The 21,162-nt window shown below is 36.6% G+C and overlaps 1 protein-coding gene across 1 annotated transcript in view; it reads left to right on the forward strand.

The window, feature by feature from the left end:
- The window catches only part of RCAN2 (regulator of calcineurin 2), a 780,549-nt gene extending 759,835 nt beyond the window's left edge, over positions 1-20,714 (forward strand). The window contains exon 4 of the mRNA XM_044062642.1: positions 19,221-20,714. Within this exon, the coding sequence (XP_043918577.1) occupies positions 19,221-19,381 (161 nt within the window). The 3' untranslated portion in view covers positions 19,382-20,714. The remainder of the gene's footprint in view (positions 1-19,220) is intronic.
- Positions 20,715-21,162: the final 448 nt, after the last annotated feature.

The following is a 21,162-nucleotide window of genomic DNA, read 5'->3' on the forward strand; positions in this document are numbered from 1 at the left end:
TCTTCACCACACTCAAATTGGGTAGTAGTTGGGGCAGACCACATAGGCATAGTTCCAGGACAGAGTCAGTGGATGTTGAGAAGCAGAGCTTAAAAGGCTCAGTGGCTACATCCTGCAGTATGTGATTCAGTGGATTATCAATTATTGACTTATATTTATCAATGAGATGGTTTACAACTACAATGTTGGAGTAAGGTATAATAAAACTATTCTACATAAAAACTACAAAAAATAAATATAACCCCAAATACCTCATCAAACTTTTTATTTAAGCAGTTATTACAATTAATCTAACAAAATGGGAAAGATATAATGTACATTTTAAAAGAAATGATAGAAGTAAATGTTGGTAAAACACGATTTGCATCCATCTTGTGTAGGAAAGTGTTCAGTTTTACCTATAAAATTATAATTGCCTTGTTGATTGAGTTTTGTATGTAACAAGGTCATGACTGAAAAGGAACCCTTTGGCACAGTCTACCTACCTAGAATAACATAAAATAACATAAATAAGTGAATTGACTAACTGGACCAAGTGATCTTTATTGGCTATTATTCCATCACAGGTGAACATTTCAGTCAGTTTTGTTTTTAGAAGTAGTAGCTTTGGATAGGTTAGTTCTTTCTCAGCTCAGAATGTTACCTTCCAATGTCAGTATCTTAGTTTTAGCTGAATTTACTATTCTTTTTTTTAACATTTTATTATACCAAAAGTAGATAGGGAGCCTATATGCAATCTATCCTTACAAACCATGGCATAAGCAAAACGACAAGGTACATAATGAACAAAATAATTATTGTTTAGTTTCTGCATTCAAGTGGCATGAATGTAATGCAATTATACTAAACAGATAAAATAAGCTAAAAAGCAGTAACCTTCTTCAAGTATGCCTTTTTTTGCAAATCTATTTATATTAGACTAGAACCATATTTTATACACTAGCAAAATATAAAACTTTAAAATTAATTTGTTTTACCATCTCTGTGTAAGAGCACTAACCAGTGGAAGAGCTGAATAAAACAAAGGGTTTATGCACAGAAACAGGGCCTCCAGATTTTAATGTGTTTTGAGACATGGATGTCAAGAAATTCATCTTGCGAGTGAGGCTTGAGAGGTGAATGCTGACATCCATGTCACAAAAATATAGTGTTTGGTTAGAATCTGTGAGACCTGATCATAACTCTTTGTAGTGCATGGAGTTTTACCTACTCCATGTACTGCCAGTAACAAAAGGTAAAAACACACACAAAATGTTTTACCAGTTTTGAAAGCCAGTAGAGCACTTAAGCAGAGTTGTCACACAAGCAACATGTAAAAATAATTGGAGGAAAAGCCAGAGATAGTTTTTAAATACTAGGCTAATTAAATTAGTTACAAACTGATGTCTGTAAAGTGACGACAGAATCTGAGGCAAAATATTCAGGAGCAATTCAGAGTGAATGAATGACCCTTAAGTGTGACCCAACTGTAACATGCTTAGGAGCTCTGTAACAATTGTTACACACCTCTGAAAGTGCTGCTACAGTTGGGTCTTGCTTTACAGAAGCACGTTACAGGTTTGCCTCTTTTTTCCAGTTTTGGAGTATAATCGTGGTGCTCTATGCAAAACACCGTACGTAAACTTGGGTTGCTATTAACCTCAATCCATTACTGAATACTTGTTTTGATTAGTATGGAATCATTTTGAACGGTTCACCTGTTGAAGATAATCATCATTCTCTGTCATTCTCCCGATGAACTTAACAAGGGAAGGATGGTACCTCACTGTTATCTTTGCATCAGCAAACCCCATATTAGTAGACAAGTTGTCATACACAACCACTGAAAATAATGAAGGCTGCAGTTTGATTTCCTGTTTGTCTTTTGTTCTGCATGTATCTACAATGGAATAAATCATTTTTTTTCCTTCTCTGAAAGGCTAAGTGAGCTATAATTTAATGGAAGCATTGAAAGAGTGCTGAATCTCTTTGATCTTCCAAGGCTTTTATTAAGTTTCTCTGTTCAACCTTATCAGAAGTTTTAGAGAGAGCAGTGTCACAGAAGTTGGCATTCCCCTAGCCAAAGCTGCACTGACAGACCCCAGACCCCAGAACATTTAATTGATTAGAGGACTGTAATCCTCCTTTAATAGCACCATGGTGTATGACATCTATGATATTTCATTATGGCATTTCAGCTCCAAATTGTTCTTTTATAAAGGTTTGAACAATTTAACAGTTGTTGGCGTAATACTAATATATCCATAGCAATCTGAATTCTGTCTGATATATTTTAAATATTGGTATTTAATTTGTCATCTTTGAAGTAGAAACTACCAGCCCTTTACTTAACAAATTAAACATTTCTCATAAATGTCATTTTATTTTCAGCTAAGCTGTATTCACTTTAACACATTTAAGATCTGTGTGTGTGTGTGTGTGTGTGTGTGTGTGTGTGTGTGTGTGTGCGCATCTGTACAGATATATATATATATATATATATATATATATATATATATATATATATACACACACACACACACACACACACACACACACACACACACACACACACACACACGCACACACACACACATATTACTGTAAATTTAATTCAGCAATTAATGTCTTAATCTTGGTCTACACTGAAAATAAAAAAAATGTTAATTATTTCTTTTTGTCTCTTATCCAGTTTTCGTATCACTAGAATGTGAGAAGTTAAATGGATAGTTGCTGACATATGCAACTTAAAAATGGAGTGTCAGAATATTTCCACCCTTAATTACATGGAAAAAAATATTTACTCACATCCAGTGAGAGCAGTTATTCCATCATGACTGATATCTGAGAAGGGACAGCTGATTAATATGCCTGAAAACACTGAGTTGTTCAAATGTATGGTCATTTAGTGAGTAGAAAGAACTAGTGGGAGGCTGCAGGAATTATCTTTTCAGATATCTATTTACAGCATTTAATACATTTTCTCATTTAATTATGTTTTAACAATTAGCTATCTTTAGACTCGATTGTATGGCTATCAACTTTTTATGTATTTGTGAAAACATAAGCTGAAATTTAATAATACATTATCTGTGTCAACTATGTATCTATGAACTGGGGTATAATAATCAGAAGGACATGGAGTGCATATTTACCAAGCTCACAAATTGACAGACGTCTTCGAGTCTGTCACCAGAACTGTGGATGAGGCAAGATAGTTCACACAGCCTTCCTAGATCTTGCCAAGGCCTTCAACACCATCCCTCACTCAGGAATCATAGATACACTCACTAAACTAGGCATAGACCCCTATGTAATAAGATGGGTTGCCAACTGGCTCACTGATAGAACCCACACTGTGAATGTAGCTGACTTGAAATCTGACTACCAACCAGTTACAAGTGGTGTCCCACAGGGATCAGTCCTAGGTCCTCTCCTGTTTGGCATCTACTTCTCTGAAGTTGAAGCCAACACAAAGGGACTCTGGCTGACCAAGTCTGCAGATGATTGCAAACTGAGGGCCATTATTGATTCTCCAGCTGATACAGACATTCTACAAAAAGGCCTCACTGACACCAATGACTGGTGCCAGAACCATGGCCTTAAGCTCAATGCCAAAAAGTGCATTGTCATTCCCTTTGGGAAAAATTCAGTGACCATGAACTACCACATAGGCAGTAGTTCACTAAACACCAAAGGTGTGATAAGAGACCTGGGGACACAGGTTGACAGCAACCTCTCCTTTGATAACCACATTGCCACTGTAGTCAGAAAGTCCTTCTATGTGGCACATCTCTTTACAAAAGGTTTCTTAACCAGGAAGAAAGGGGTCATAATCCCTCTCTACTCATCCCTCATTAGACCTATTATAGAATACAACACCCCATTTGGTATGTACCTCACTGGACACCTACAACAACTGAAAAGGCCACATAAATACCTCACTAAGAGGATTTTTGACCTTAGATGCATGTCCTATATGGACAGACTCAAAAAACTCCAGCTATACTCTGTCTCTTATCACCTACTTGAGGCGATCTCTACTTGACCTACAAAGCCATGTCTGACCCAGAGCTTCTAGATATGCTACACCTAAAGAAATCCCAATCCTTCCATGCCACATGCTCCAGGAACCATAACCTCATTACCACAATAAACAGAATATGCTGGAGGGACAGGTTCCTAACTCAGAGACTTCCCATACTCTGGAACAAACTTCCCATTCATGTCAAGCAGAGCACTTCACTGGCCCTCTTTAAGAGAAATCTTAATGAGTGGGGGGCAATAGGAAGTTCACCCTCGGGATCACTTCAGTTGCCTTGCTTGACAGGGTCACCGGGAACTAACTTTGTGCGGCATGATGTCAGGGAATCTTCTTTGGCTAGGCTTATATAGGCTCCAGGGCCAATAGCCTAGTACACACCTATGAACCTAATACACTTCTTTTATGCCCCCAGTACTGCAAAGGTTTATCCCATTGTTCTGCTACACCTTACAAGAGTGTCTCACTTTACTGTTTGTATTCCCCTCCCATATCAGTTTGAGAAACCTCCTACATACTACAGAATGTGTTAATTTATCAGAATTTGTTGGACAATGCAAAAGAACTGTGTCTTAGACCAGATGGACTAGCTAACTTGGCATATTCTCACAGCACTTCACTTTTTTCGAGGCTGACCACCACTGGGACATATATCAAATCCAGTTCAACTCCTTTATTTTCTGTCCTGAAAATATCAATGTACCTCAAATGCATATGGAATGTTATTAGTAATGCTGCTGCTGGAATAATTCATTTGCCAAGGGGGCCCTGGTACTATTGATTCATTCATCTCATAAGAGAATAACTCAATTAACCTAGATATATTTCTTCATCTGCGACCAGTTGGCCCTGACAGCAAAAAATGAATGAATTCAATTACAATATAGCAAATACCTCCAGCAAGTTACATAGTTAGACAGTGTGCATGTGGAATTGTGTATAGCCTTGGACACATTTTGTAATCCATAGTATAAGAATAAATTTTTAAGCGGGATAGCATTTTGCCAAGAATAAAAATGCGTACTAGAAAATAGAAATCAAAAGTCTAAACCAGCTGTGCTAGAACTAGTGAATATAGTAACGAAGATAAAACAACTGGAACTGGGATCTTTAGAAAAGGGTAGGAGCAAATTACATAGAAAAAAATGGAAATTGAGGAACAATACATGCAGTTGAGGAATGAGATTTAAAAGAAGGCAGGATTTGAATGAGTTATGTGAAGTTTGACTGACGGTGACTGGATAGATTATAAGTGATGTATAATTATGTCAATATGGTTGTAATTTCATTTATGTAAATGTATGTTTGCCTATGTCATAAATGATAATTTAATAAAGATGTTTCTTGTTTAATAAAAAAAAGAATAAGAATGCCAGTGTTTTAGCTTCAGCGCAATAAATGAGCATAAAGGCTGCAAGTGAGTAAGGAAAGTAGAGAGCCACCCATTTTCAGACTGATGAATGTTTGTCATGTGATTAGCCTTCCAAATAAAGGCTTCCAAGGCACTGATTGTAATATAGTCACTCCTTACCTAATAACCCTCTCTTACCACCCTTTCCATACATTTTCACTTATCCCCTCTAATAAACCTTCTCTCTGTCTCTCACACACACCTCATTCCAAGGTGTTCTTATGGGTTCATACAGACTTTCTAGGCTACTGATCCGTGAGAATTTGTATAAGCCAAGCCATGCATTCCTATGAAATGTGTAGCCCTTATAACTCAAAGGTGAGCACGTACATGTTATCGCTATCCATGAGGATCAGGGTGCTAACCAGGAGAATGTACGGTTACCCATCCATTTATCCAGATTATGTTTGACTAGTGTAAGAGAGGTACTTTGCTTTATATGGTGAAGAAAATGATTTCAAAGAAGCTGTATTCTTACCTATCCCGACAATATGTTCTATCTGATGCTCTGTATGCAAGTTAGAGATCACCCCTCAGTAGCCTATATAACACCAAGAAGAGGGACAAGATTTTGGAAAGGTCAGCATAGATTTTATGATTTAGGCTCTTCATTTTCTTTGAAGGAAAGCATTATACGCATTTGAGTGATGTCACATGTTTGGACAGGTACAAAATGAAGGGAGCATTATAGTCAATGTTTGGCCTGATGGGTGTAGAATACAGCATAATGATCACATCCCTGGACCTGGATATCATACCTTTAGTAATAAGCTGTGGGATGAAAAAGCACTTTCTTACAATTGTGGATGCATGGTGATCAGGGGACAGTTTGTTGTCTACATAGGTTACTTTTATATTTCAGCGCAATATCTCTTGCATCTGTTTACATCAACTGTACTTTGCAATCTAATCTAATCTTCAGTCGTACAACTCAATATCCTAGCATTTACTTACCGCCATTCCTCTATATGTTACAAACTACTCTTAGCGTCTCTTCTCCAGCAAGTTAAACAACGTGATGCCCCAGCTTTCTTAAAATTAAAACTGGGTGATCAAATGGGCACCAATAAGTTTCCTCCAGGATGTGGAAACCAAATTGGATAGCTCACACATACAAACCATTCTCACTTTAGCTTGGCTGGCCCTTTCTAGCAGTAGGGGTATCCTCAGAAATCATTTATCTCTGATATGCAAGAAAGAGACAATCAAGCTAATGTTTGAATGGTTTGTCTGTGTGACCCTTTTCCCCTTTAGTTTCCGCATATGCCTTGGCGAAATAACTCACTCTAATGCTGGCCACAAAAAGTCGCTTGTAACATATGCTGCACATCAAATTGTATTACTGTTATTGGGGTTTCTGTCTTCTCAACATATTCCACTAACAGCAACACCAGTGAATAGCAATTCTTTATGCCTTCCCAATAAGAAATCTACCCAGTTGGTACAGATTAATTACCCATCACTCTCTTTGTTATACTCCCAGTACAAGTTTTACAATTTCCATTCTTTCCAGTCTTCAGGACAGGAATCATCAGTGCATTTCCCCAATACCTGAGAACCACCTTTCCATTTGACCTTTGTGAAACACCTCTAGCAATTTCCCAGTAAATATTCACTTCCTTCCAATTTTAGTAAAACTGCAGTACAAATCCATTTGGATGTATTGTGGTTAAGGTTTTTGCGTCACATCTCCAGTGCCTAAAGTTCAGCCTTTTCTTTGTTTACATTACATTTATTTGTATCATATTTACTAAGCTTTACTTATAAGAAGGCCTGCAATTCAGTATGCAAAAACAAACCATCTCATACAGAAAATGCAAAAAACATTTTCGGACTCATATGCCCCTTCTCTACATGGTCTGTCTGTGTACAGTCAATACACAATTTCTACCCTACATACTCTTACTGCCTATCCAAGCTCCAGATCCCATCATCACATTTAACAAAAATCTACTTATTTAAACTCACGTCTGCACATTAACCTTATCTTAACTAACTCTCAAAATTTTATAGCTCTGTTTAAATATGTTTGATGTTTTAGACTTTGTAATAGTGCTTAGTCAATAGACACTAAAAATGTAGAATCTGAATTGAGTTTGAATTTGAACCAACCAAGTCATACTTTCTCGATATGTGCGTAAGACCAAATCCCCTTTAAAATTGCCTCCATTCTCCTGATTCAGTGTATACTTTCCTCATATACTGTCCTAATTTGTCCTATTTTCTCAGTCTTCCAGTTTTTGGTTATCCTAAATTTCACAACCACAGAAAAAATGCACCAAAAGTATCATGGAAAACTCCTTTTAATGAAGTTCAACATTGATGTGAGGGGGGGGGGGTGACTGGAAGAACCTCTTCAGCAAGAGATAACGGCAGCTTAGGTAAGCTGCTAATTTCCCTCCAGGTCTCAATGACCATTTATGCATTTACTCAGTACTCAAGGAAAAAGCTATTAAGATAACATAATATATTTGAATTTACAAATAATCATGTATTTTACATGGAAAATGTTTTAATATTTTGCTTACGTGTATAAAGAGGGTGAACTACTAAGGAAAGTGTTTATTTGATACAGACAAGGTTTTCTGGGGTTTAATTTTATGCAAGAAACATTTTTAAATCAGTGTACTGTTTGTTCATTATGGTTGAACGGGTTCATGTTTCTTTAAAAAGTGGATGTGAGCTGAGCATTCCTTAGGAATACTGATTGACTGCATGTTAAGAAAGAGTATTTAAATGTTTTAGGGGGGAGGTTCAGTTTGTTCTGATGAAGTCAATTCATTGATGAAAGCGCTCAACATGAAACACTGTGTATTTGGACTGTATACAATTGTCTTTTATTTGCTTTTATTCATTAAAAGGAGTTTTTCATGGTCCTTTTGGTGCATTTTTTCTGTGGTTTTGGTCTGTTGACCACTAACACATCTTCATTTCGTTTTTATCCTAAATTTCACCCATCCTGCCATCAATGTCCAACCTAGTCATACTTCAGGTAGCCATATTGTCCAGTATTTTCTCGATGTATTCTCACTCACACCCACCTAACTGTCACTGGCCTCCTCCCTTAGTCTCCATACACTTTTAAATTCCCACAAAATATTTAAGTTGTAGTTGTCCACCCCTTCTTATTGGCACCACCAACAAACATCCTGCTGCTTCAGCTCTTCCTGTTTTTCCTAGTTGGTATCTCATAACACCTATGTAACAGCAATATATGCTAATCCAGAACTGGCCCTACCACTATTAATTCTTAAATACCAATCTTATTAATACACTTCAGCCCCACCCCCAGTTCCGAGGTTCTATGCTGACCTCTGGTTAATGTCTGTTTAGAGATTGCAAAGCCTACTTATGTTTGAGTGGATTTCTCAAAGTAATAAGATTTCTTTTTACCTTCCAAGACATAAACGGTGAAATATACATTGCATTTACCATTGTACTTATGGCCAAGATCATGGATGGAAAGGGTCAGAAAAAGATGAGTTCTCTTGCCTGTTAACAGACAAATACAATTCCAGGTGCTTTCATTTCTTTAATTTCTTAATCCCTGCCTACACTTCCCATTCTTAGATCTCTTTTAACAACTCTCCTGCCTGATCCTCTGGCACCCTGACCTAGCTGTATCCTTAAACAAATCTCCCACATTCAGGGCCATCACCTCCTCACCCTCCCCATGTAGCCTCCCATAATTATCTAGCAATCACCTGACCTATCTTTGCTAAATCCAAAAATCATCTCTGTAGTTTGACTTATCTTAATCTCATTAATCCATCTGATCTACTGTTTCTGTGTTGCTGAAGTCTGGGGTCCAGTTTAGAGAGCATTGCTCAAACTGTTAGTATTTATATCTTCTATCCATAAATTCTGAATACTATGGAAATTCCCCTGATGAGACTACTTTAAGTTTTGCATAGTATAGTGAAAGATATACTTGTATAACCCATACATTTTGGGTCTGCCAACAGACATAGATTGTTGGCCTTGTTTATAGATCCAGGTGGACATATGCACAGATATGAAGACATATATAAATACAGACACACACACATACAGTTTAGCATTTAAGTTTAAAGTTTTGATGATGATTACGTAGTTTAACATTTGATGCTGTTAGCATTAAAAGTGCTCCTAAGCAATACCCTTGCAAGACATGTAGTTTTCTGATTGCATTCTAAAAAAAGAGAGAAAATAGTCTTGGTATAGCAAAGTACACTTGTAGAAAACCTAGCTATAACAAGCTGTGATAATCCAGGCTCTTACATGTGAACCTAGCTGGTATAAAACCGAACCTCGCAATGCCAGAGAGGTGGCATCACCAAAGAGGTGAACTAATAAATGTCATTAAGAAACAAAATGTACCACTAATCACTGACAGCTTTAAAATATGTTACACACCTCATGGTGCCACACAGCTAAACAACTGTTCTTTATTTGTTTGTTTTTTTAATAAAGCTATCAAATGGGGCAATTAAGACTACCGCTGTATTACAAAGGCTTATGACTGGGTCTCCTGTCATTACCATTTGTTATGTGTTCTTGAAATGGTGATCTAGATTTACTTCTCAAGCTACACCTTGAAGGTGAATTTCTTGACATCCACTTCTTTAACATATAACAGTGTCACAATTACAGACTTGATCATAATTGTCGATGTTATACTATTCTGTGTAAATTATATGCCATTTAACAATAATAAGCTTACAGAGAATATGAGAAAGAACATGAAGGATCTACTTGAGGTAGGTATGCAGACTTCAGTTAAGCATCTCCACATTTTTCTTCAAAATTCAATTAGTAATTTATAGTGCATTAATAAGAACTGTAAAAATAATTGTTAAACCATTTTATAATTACTAAGTAAAGTAGTAAAATCTCTCAGTCTTAAGTTTCAACATTATATTTAAAAATATTCCAAGGCCAACTACCTCCTACTAAATGATAGTATAGCAAAATTCTAAGTCCCCCCCCCCCATACCCTGAGAATATAGCTGCCTATTTGGAATTGTTTACAGAAACTCTGAACAATCATGTAAATAGGTACCTAGAGAGAGCTGTACCTGCCTGAAATAAATACACAACAACATCCAAAAACAAGCCACCCCGGCAGAATCCTAGTATAAAAAGGCTATATAACAAAATAAAGAAAACCATGTCCAAAAACAGGAAAGGCATTGCCCAACAAGGCAAAAACTCCCTCATCAATATAAACAAGCAATGCAAGGGATTAATCAAGTCCACCAAAGCCACATTTGAGATAAAAAATAGCCTTCCAAGGTAAGTACAACCATAAGACTTTCTTCAGTAATTTCTGCAAACTTACAGACAACATAAAACAATGTGCTGAATTAATGGTGAATGGCACCACCTATACAGAGCCAGAAGATATAGTACATCTGATAGCCAATATATTTAGTGCTGCATCCAGATCCAAGGAGGTCATTGTTGCATTGTACTCAGTTCTCATCAGATCAGTCATTGAGTACAACACACCCTTCAGCGTGTACCTCACCAGGCACTTGAAGCAGCTTGAGAGGCCACAGAGGTTCTGCAGAAAAACAATACAGAGGGTAAGCAACAAGTCCTATGCAGTTCATCTCAAAGTCTTTTCCTGCACTCATTCTCCTTCAGACTGCCTCATGATGAGCTATGCCTAGTCAACAAGGCATGCTCTGACCCCTCACCAATGGATTTGTTGCACATTCGCAAAACATATAATAGCAGCAGTACCCTTTCTAAGGACTTAAACCTTATCAGAGACATAAGCAAGACATGTTGGAGGGACAAGTATGTGTTCTCTGCAACAGGCTTCCTATCCATGTGAAGCAAAGTTCACCTCTGGCTATATTTAAATGTAAATTAGACCACTGGATGAGAAATCATTTATTTACCCCCGGTTTGGCACCCATGTCCCTAATGGACAGGGTCAGCCTGAGAATGCTTGATGTCATAACTCATAAAATTCCCTGGGGTATTAATAAGTCAGCAATATTTTGGTAAATTTGGGGTAAGCTTGACTAGGCTTAAAATACCCAGTGAACCTATAACTAGTACTGTACGACCACCTGAAGGCTAAACTATTTTCTTACATGCAGTGTTTTAGTCTTTATCCTTTACTGGCTAGTTTCATATTAAGTAGTTAGACTGCAGGATTCTTTTTTTTTGCCGTGACTTAGGAGCAAAAACCTGAAGTTGTCAAGTTTCCTTCACTAAGTTATTTATTTATTAGTAGTATGGAAACCATCTTCAGAAAATGGTGGGGTACTGGAATGCAAAAGTGAAAGTACATGGGAAGAAACAGAATATATTCAAGTGGGTGGTCATAGCAGCAAATGGGAAAAGTAAGATTTAGCTGAATATTGAGATAGAAGGGGAAAATAGTGGAACAAATTCACAACTTCAAGTATGTAGGTGGTGTGGTTGAGGAGATAGGTAGTCAAAATGAGGGAGATCAATACTACAGTCAGGGGTGCTGCAGCCAACCAGCATAAAATGGCAGGACTAGCATGTGACAGAAGGATCCCAATGAAATTGAATAATGAGCTTTGCTATGGCACAGAAATCTGATGTAAAGACAAGTAACTGGGGAAGCTTGAGGTGATAAAGTGTCTTACCGAGGTAGTAGGAAGCCCACTGTGAAACAGACAAATAGATGAGGACATCAGAGCAGAAGATAAAGTAGCACCAACTGTAGAAAGATCATGGAAAACGGATTACAGTTGTTCAGTCACATGTGCAAGAAAGCAGAAGAAGCAATGGTAGAACAGACTTTGGAGAGACAAGCAAAAGCTACAAGAAACAAGGATGTCCAATCAAGAGATGGAGAGATTGCATGAGAGAAAGCCTGCGACAGCCAGGCATGACTACTGAAGAAGGCAAGAGAGGGGCTCTGAATCTAGAAAGGTGGCAGCAATTGATGTGACATCTCGACCCCACGTTGTAATGTGAAAAATGGGGTTGACGCTAATGATGATGATGATGGATGAACCCAATAGATACAACTGCCCCTTTTCAGGTGGAAACCAAAAGAACTGTCTGGTTAGGTTACTTTTTCATAATCATATAATGCAAATAAACACTGAGGTTATAGCTCATTAGCAGCTTATTTTTATTTTTTTTAATTTATTTAACATTTGTTGACCGGGAAAGTCCGACTAGGTTCCACAGATCCTGTTTTCAGCGGAGACCCGGGGAGAAATGCTCCAGCAGCATGTCTTTAGAATGTGGGAGGAAACCGGAGTACCCGGAAGAAACCCACACAAACGCAGGGAGAACATGCAAACTCCACACAGAAGGCACACCAGCCGAGAATCGAACCGGAGAATCTCTTACTGTGAGGCAATAGCATTAACCGCTGCACCACTGCGCCGCCCAACCTTATCCTTATAACCTTATCCTTTTGAATTGCCAGACATTACAGGGTTAAACAGCCTGGAAACTGAAAAACACAGATCTGTAGTTTGCACCCTGATACCATTAACTGCTCTGGAATACTAACTAGTTATTCTAGTTGTACTTTTACTCATTGGTTCATAGGTACGTACTAGGCCATTGGCCCTGGGGTCTATACAAGCCCAGCCAAAAAGGTACCCTGGCTTTTGTCACCCAAAAAAATTATTTTCCTTTGCCACTGTCAAGCAGAGCCACAGAAGTGATCCTGGGGTGAATGTCCTATTTCCCATCCAATCATCAAGATTTTTCTTGAAGAGTGCTAATGAGGAGCTTTGTTTGATATAGATAGGTAGTTTGTTCCAGAGTATGGGAAGTCTCTGGGACAGGAATCTATCCCTCCGGCATGTTCTGTTTATTGTGGTGACAAGGTTTAGGTCCCTAGAGCATGTAGCTTGGAGGGATTGGGATTTCTTTAAGTGGAGCATGTCCAACAGGAACCGAAAAAATGTATACTCCAATACTAGTGTACTGGATGCGAGTTCCAGTCTTCCCAGGAGATACCCACAGCCGAACCAACCTCTGTTAAACCTCAAATAAAGACTTGTCCCAAACGAAAAGTGAAATCAGGAGACCACCAAAATGTTCCACGATTTATTGCATAAAAATCACAAACTAGGGAACCGCCATAAACAGCTCCACTAATGAACACCACAAGAACAAACAGCACGATCTACCTAGGTTTCGTCCGTAGACTTCTTCAGAATAATGCCTTACATCCTCTTGCCACTTAAATATCCACAGTTAAACCAATTAACCAATAAAACAATATGTCTTTTAAAAAATGTCTTTTTTAAAAAAAATGTCTTTTTTAAAAAAAAAAAAAAAAAAAAAACATGACACATTTATAAACGTTTGTAAAATATGCGTATAATCACATTTCAAAGTGAATTTCTCTGAAATTGATTTGAAAATTAAAACAAAAAAAGCTGCTGAAGCTGTCTGATAATACTTGAACTATATGAGAATTCAAAACAATGTGAACCCGGTTGTATATACATCATAATGTTATGTGTGTGTATTGTGAGTGTATATAAATGTTGAATATGAAAAGTATATCCAAGTGTGTGTGAATGATGTATAGTATGTATGTAACAAATGTAAAATGAATTTTATAAATTTTATATTTTAATTTTATAAGTAGGGGTTAAAACTAATTGTTAAAAAATGAATGACAATAATTATATATGTATATATGTAATAAATATGTAATAAATATGTAATAAATATTGAATGATAAATGATTATTAAATGAAACACCTGATTTAAAAACTACCATATTGATAAACATGTGTGTATATGTATTTTAATGTTAAATTCTAATAAATATATATATATATATAATAAATGTTTGAATGTGAATACAAATTGTATTAAGTGACTTATATAAATAAGGTAATGTAATTAAGTTATAAAGTTATATAAAACAAACTTCATTGAACAGTGTATGGGTCAACGCCCCTTAATGTTTTTAAGTTTTAATAGGGGCTTAATACTACAATATTCATTTAATCCAGGTGAATTATAGGCATTTAAACATATTTGCCATTTTAGTTCACTCACATCTAGATCCAAATCTATTATTCTACCTTGTATGTCAGTCATGACCTGATTAATTATACAAAATTTAAATTCATGATCAATATTATCTATTTTATGCCTTGCCAAGGCATTTGTGGGCCTAAGGTGTTTGATGTCCAACAGATGCTCTTTAATTCTGTCCCTAAAGTGTCTGCTAGTCTTGCCCACGTAAAATGCATTGCAATTTTGACATAAGGCCAAATAAACCACATTAGTTGTGTAGCAATTGTAATGCCCGTGTATACTGATATGTGTCCCATTTGCTATAAATTTGTCCCCAGTGGTCTTAATGTATTGACATGTCGAACATCTACCACATTTGTAATTTCCTTTCGGCCTGTTTGTAAAAGTGTTTCTGTCACTATATTCAAATATGTTTTTTAAGGATGCATCCTTCCTGTACACATATCGAATCTTGCCTTTGAATAATCGCGCCATGTCATTGTTTAACTTGAAAATGTCCCAATTGTTGTTTAAAATATTTTGTATTTGATAAATATTGTCATTGTAAGTTATAATATATGACAATTTGGTTTTAACTTGATTCTAATTTTCATTCCTCATTACTTCCATATCATCGGTTGTTAAACCTTCCACATTCAAAATAGCCTTGTATATGCCTAATGATCTCTTTCGCATAACTTCCTCAAATACGTTAGAACATAATTCAATAGGATAACCCCTATTAATAAATAAGGTCACTATGAAAGACAATTCGTCCTGAAACTCCCCATCATTACTAACCATTCTGGCCGCCCTGACCATCTGTCCTTTAATAATGGCTTTCTTCTGGTGGTCAGGGTGCCAGCTGTTAAATTGCAAATAGGAATTTGAAAACGTGGGTTTTCTATGTATGTTGGATTTCAACAACCCGTCATCCTTATTTAAGGTTAACCTTACATCCAAATAGGTGATTGATTCAGAATTAATTTCATGTGTAAATTTTAGAAACCAAATGGTGTTATTAATATGTTCCAAAAATCTTTTTAATCCACAATCGTCACCTTCCCATATGAAAAAAAGATCATCCAAAAAACGGCAGTATGATTTTATATATGTATAATATTCACTGTTGAAAATAAAATTATTTTCCCAAAAGGCCATTACATAATTGGCGTAAATGGGGGCACATGCTGCCCCCATTGCAACGCCTTTGACCTGCTTAAAATAATTTCCTTCGTAATATATATAATTATTGTGGAGAACTGTCTCCATTAATCTTACCATCAAATTAATATGTTGCTCCTCCAACCACATCAAACCAGTATCATGTGGTATTGATGTGAATAAATTACACACATCTACTTTGACAAACAAATTGCCACTTTGATACTTATAAAACTTCATCCTATTCAGGAAGTCCCACGAGTCCTTCAAAATATAAGAACATTTTTTTATTCCTTTCTGCAAATGGTAATCTAAATATTGACTTATGAAGCGGGTTTTATTTCTTTTGCCGTCTACTATCTGTCTGAATTTTAAGTTGTCCAATCCCTTGTGTATCTTTGGAATGCCAAAGATACCACTGATATACGGATGATTATTAATTAAAAAATTATAATCCTTTTCCGATATTTGTCCTTGAAATAGCATGTCTTGCAAACCCATGTCAATGTCTCTATAAGCAATATTAATCTCATTTAAACTGACCTCTATATAGGAATCCTCCATTAACATAGCCATCATGTAAAAAATGTAATCACTTTTCTGCACTACCACCACACCATTACCCTTGTCCGGTTTCATGATGCGAATAGATTTAATTTCCTGTATGTTGTTTAACAATTCCTGTTCCTCAGGGGTCATGTTCGTGTGTTCCTGATGTTTATATGTCTTAAAATGTTTTCTGATATCTCTTTCACTTAATTTCTCAAACAAAGCCACCATACCATTCAATGGTGGGTTGTACGTACTTGGTTTAGTTAAAGAAGTATTTCTTTGTGAGTCCTGACTAGTGCCATTATCCTGAAACAAAATTTGAAGGTTAACCTTTCTAGTAAATAATTTCAAGTCCATTATGGAAGTAACCAAATTTCCTTTTTTGCAGGGGACAAAGTTAAATCCCTTTGATAAAAAATTGGCATGTTCAATCCCTAACTTAACATTAGAATAATTGTATACCTTAAAATCCCGACTTGAATTAACAATTATTACGGGGTTACTCAGCCCTGTGTTGACCCTATACTCCTTATCCAATTGATTGACACTTAAACATTCCTGTTCTAAATTGTCCGTATTCACATGAGTATCAACAGTTTTTTCAAAACCTAAAATACTTGTCTTAAAACCTTCCATACTATAGATATCAAAAGTATTAAAAACATTCTCACTGTCATTATGAACATTATTAATTAAATCGTCGTCGTTTATAACTTTGTTAATGTCACTAATTTCATATGTATTATCAACAATAATGTCATGTATACTCAAATTTAATAATCCACTGTCAGTTAAACTGAAACCAGCAGATGCAACATCCTGATTCACATAAATGTCCGTGAAATTTTCTTTATTTAACTGTCCATTCTCTTCAAATGTTGTCGATTCTCCATTTAATTCAGTTGCAGCTAATATAAAGTTGTAATCTGTCCTTACCTGTGATGTAATTTCTGATACCGCAAAAGCGTCACCATCACCAGTGTCTCTGAAAAAAAGTTCCTCAGAGTATGGTACACATGTTTGTTTAACACTGTCCTTGCAAGTCTTGTTCGCACCGTTGGTTTTGAAATTTGAACCACCATAACCAAAAAATGTGGCTCCCGTTGTCACCTGTTCGTCTGTCTGTACACCCTCCATGCGTTGTTCGTTGCCTGTTGAAAAAACTGCTGCCTCTTGGGACGTGCTCCTAATGGACCGTATTCTTCCCTCTCCATATTCTCCTTACGATTTTTAATCCTCTCCGACCTTCTCGGGATATCTTCCATTGGGCTGCCGTCCTCACGACTCATACTGTTGTTTGACTCTCGTTCTTCATAGGAAGATCTTCCTGCATTCTTCTCTGTTGACTGGTTACCATGGTTATTGACAAGTTTTTTAGACTTGGGATATATGTTACCATTTACATAAATTTTAGTGTCGCGTTGAATTTTTTTTGTTCTTCTTAATATAAATATTGTCACAACTATTGTCTACTTCCTTAATATTAATGTAATTCGTGTAATATTGTTCGAACAACAAATCCTCACTAATCTTGTCATTTAATTCTTCGAGTTCTTTCACTAATCCTTCAATTTTCACTTCATTAAATTTGATCATAATTTCCATGATGTTAATACCAGTCTTATTAAATAATGCGTGCAACTCCTTCAGCATAAGTTCGTTGTTATCACATCCGTTGGGATATCTCCACAGGCGTAGACCCTTGGGAAAAATACCCAATTCTATATTTCTTTTTAAATAGCTATTCTCCAGCTGAGTCCGTTTTAATTTGAACAGACTCCTTTCAAAAAGTTTCAACATGTCCTTCAACGGTTTGGTTGTAAAATCTGCTGTGGATTTGGGACGCATGTTTTCTCCATTAAAGTTATAATCATTGACTTTCCAAACTTCACTATTAACAATGTTAATGTTCCTGTTGGGCGCCAAATGACCATTGTTCACCCTGTCATCCCTGTTTGTTGTAGACTGTGTATTCTGAGGCGTAGTCTGGATAAGTGGCAAACCCAGGCTTCCCGTAGAAGAACCAACAGGATTACTAACCTCTTGCTGTAACAATTTTTGTATTAAAGCCGAATGCTCGTTAAGCTGTTCCTTGATTTGCTGCAACATATTATATTTAAATGAGGTTTAACAGAGGTTGGTTCGGCTGTGAGTATCTCCTGGGAAGACTGGAACTCGCATCCAGTACACTAGTATTGGAGCATGTCCAACAGCTCTGGGTTTGACATAGCTTTATATGTTAGGCAGAGATCACCTCTGAGTAGGTGATATGCGACGGAGTAAAGCTGGAGTTTTTTGAGACGGTCTGCATAGGGCATCTGTTTGAGGCCAGTAATCCTCTTTGTGAAGTATTTCTGCGGCCTTTCCAGTTGTAGATGTCTTGTGAGGTACATACCAAAAGGGGCATTGTACTCTATAATGGGTCTAATGAGTGATGAGTAGAAGGGAACAATCACCTCTTTTTTTCTGGATGAGAAACCTTTTGTGATGAGGTGTGCCACGTAGAAGGATTTCCTGACTACTGTGGTGATGTGATTATCAAAGGAGAGACTATTGTCCACCTGTGTCCCAAGGTCTCTTATCACACTTTCGGTGTTAAGTATACTACCGCCTGTGTTGTAGTTCATGGGTACAGAGTTTTTACCAAAGGGGATGACAATGCACTTTTTGGCATTGATCTTGAGGCCATGGCTTTGACACCATCATTATTACTAATATTGATTAAAATTACTCTTTTTGTTAGAAAGATGTCTGAACACAAAACAATTGCATGGAAAAGTATACTCTCCCTAAAGACACTAGTAACATCAGCCATGAGTACTCAGAATAAAGGTGGCAAATGTCTCAAATCCTGATAATGAAACGATAAATGACTATGACATCCTTGTTCTTCAGCATTCTCTTCTCCCTTCATGTTAAGATGCAAAGTATGAGTCAATTAGTTTTAACACTTCAAAGGAAGGTTTTATATGGATAATTTCTTCTTTTCATTCTCAAAGAATTGTCATGCATGCCATATCACATGTACGTTTTCCTTCTGTTTTGTGGTTCAGAGGACTATTGGTCTGGTACTAACTCACGTCTGCTCTGTTTCGCTCATAGGAGAGAAGTACGAGCTGCATGCAGGAACAGAATCAACACCTAGTGTGGTAGTTCAAGTCTGCAACAGCGATGCTGAAGAAGACGATGACTCAAAGAATGCTGCAAAACCAAAGATTGTTCAGACCAGATGCCCTGATAATCCATCAGCCATGCCTAACTGAGCTGTAGACAGTGGTCTTCTTGCTGACATGCTGTCTCTAACACAGCTGTTTTCTTGGTACTGAAAAGTAGCCATCTCTCACTAATGGGTGACTTAGTTAACTTAAATCTCTTTGTGATTTAAAATGGAAAAGGCCTATAGAAAAGGGCTAAGAGAACAGGCTATGTATATCTGTAAACTAATTTCACAAATATAAATGTCTGACCATGCTGTCTGCCAGAAAATGTATACTGTGTCCTGAAATGTCTTCTGGTTTGTTGATTCGCTTTTGAAATGTGCATGGAGATGCAATGAAACCTTTATATGCTGTCTTGCAGCTTTCTCTTCATGGTGCCATCTGAGCCATACAGAGCTTTTCAGCTAACAGTAGTAGTAGAAGTAGCTGCAATGACTGAAACACACTGTCTTTTACATAATCCAGATAACATTACATATCCCACAGTAATTCTATATGGTTAGCTACCATATGATGCATGATGACAGATGCTGTTTCCTCTGTATCCAGGCAGACATGAAAGGAAGGGATTAACCAATACCAAGCAGAGCACAAAAGAGTTAGAAATAGTCTCAAATAAAACGAGGCACTTAATATTTTCAGATGACTTGCAAATTTTTATATTATGGAAACAAGCAATCTATTTTAAAGCACTTTGTTATACTGCTTTAGTAAATGTAGTCACACAGTGTGTGCATGCATGTACTTCTTTACTGTATGAATTCCTTGCTTTCTAACTACTCACAATGCCTTGCAGAACTGGTAGCATGCTCAGTCAGTCGCAAGGGTCTGAAGAGCAGAAGCTGTGTAGAAAAATGCCAAATCTGAAATATATTTTTGCAAATAAGAGTCTTCTGTTTTTTTTTTCCATAGACTTTCTGTAATCCTTTTGTGTCAGCATGTTAAGGCAGTTTAGAAACTGAGTATTTTATTCCAACAGGTTCCAGATAATCATCTAACATTGTGCTGAGTACAAATCTAAACAGTAGTTCACAACTGTACATGTCATACAATGAAGAACAAAAACATTTTTTTTTTAATTTTTTCATGAATACATGAAAGACAAGAATGAATGTGATATTGTTCTCTTAAAACATATTTCTGGGAGGATTATGTAGATTATCAGGATTCACTCAGTTTTGTATGGTCCAAACTGTTCACTACTTTATGCTTATGGGCTTGATATAAATCAATCCAATACCTAAAACTGTGCAAGAAAAAAAAGCTGTACTAAATTAGAAATGTTGAAAAGTTATAAAATAGACAATTCTGTTGATAACAATTCTTTCCACACAGGGCTTTTGATCAAAATATAATCTATGTTTCATTGTTGTCTGCATTCTCGATTATTTTGTTTTCATGAATTCGGTTCTGGCACCAAGCCCTTTAACTAAAATAACTCTTTGTAGTCTAAATTACAGGTTGTGCTTCAAAACTTGAAATATAGTTCTGTTAGATACTTTTTTCATAATAATCATTTGCTCTTATGTAGTACTGAAAAAAGGTGCATACTACCTCTCCTAAGGAAAATATAGCAGAATACTATGAACATTGATTCTAAAACACACCATATGCTAGCATTCTGGCATAGTCTGGTAAAGGAACACTATTTTTTTTTATATCAGTTACCCCCCCGCCCAAAAAAAAAAAAAAAACACAGGAAAAAAAATATGCAGGTTACATTGTTATTTTATTGTCCGTCTTGGTTTCACAGCACTTCTCAACAATAGTTTTACATTTTGTTTTCACTTTGTTAATTCTGTCCTCTAGTGGAAACTTTGGGTAAA

Source organism: Protopterus annectens, chromosome 2.part1 (assembly GCF_019279795.1).
Source record: "Protopterus annectens isolate FY-2018-M chromosome 2.part1, PAN1.0, whole genome shotgun sequence".
NCBI classification, from domain to species: domain Eukaryota; kingdom Metazoa; phylum Chordata; order Ceratodontiformes; family Protopteridae; genus Protopterus; species Protopterus annectens.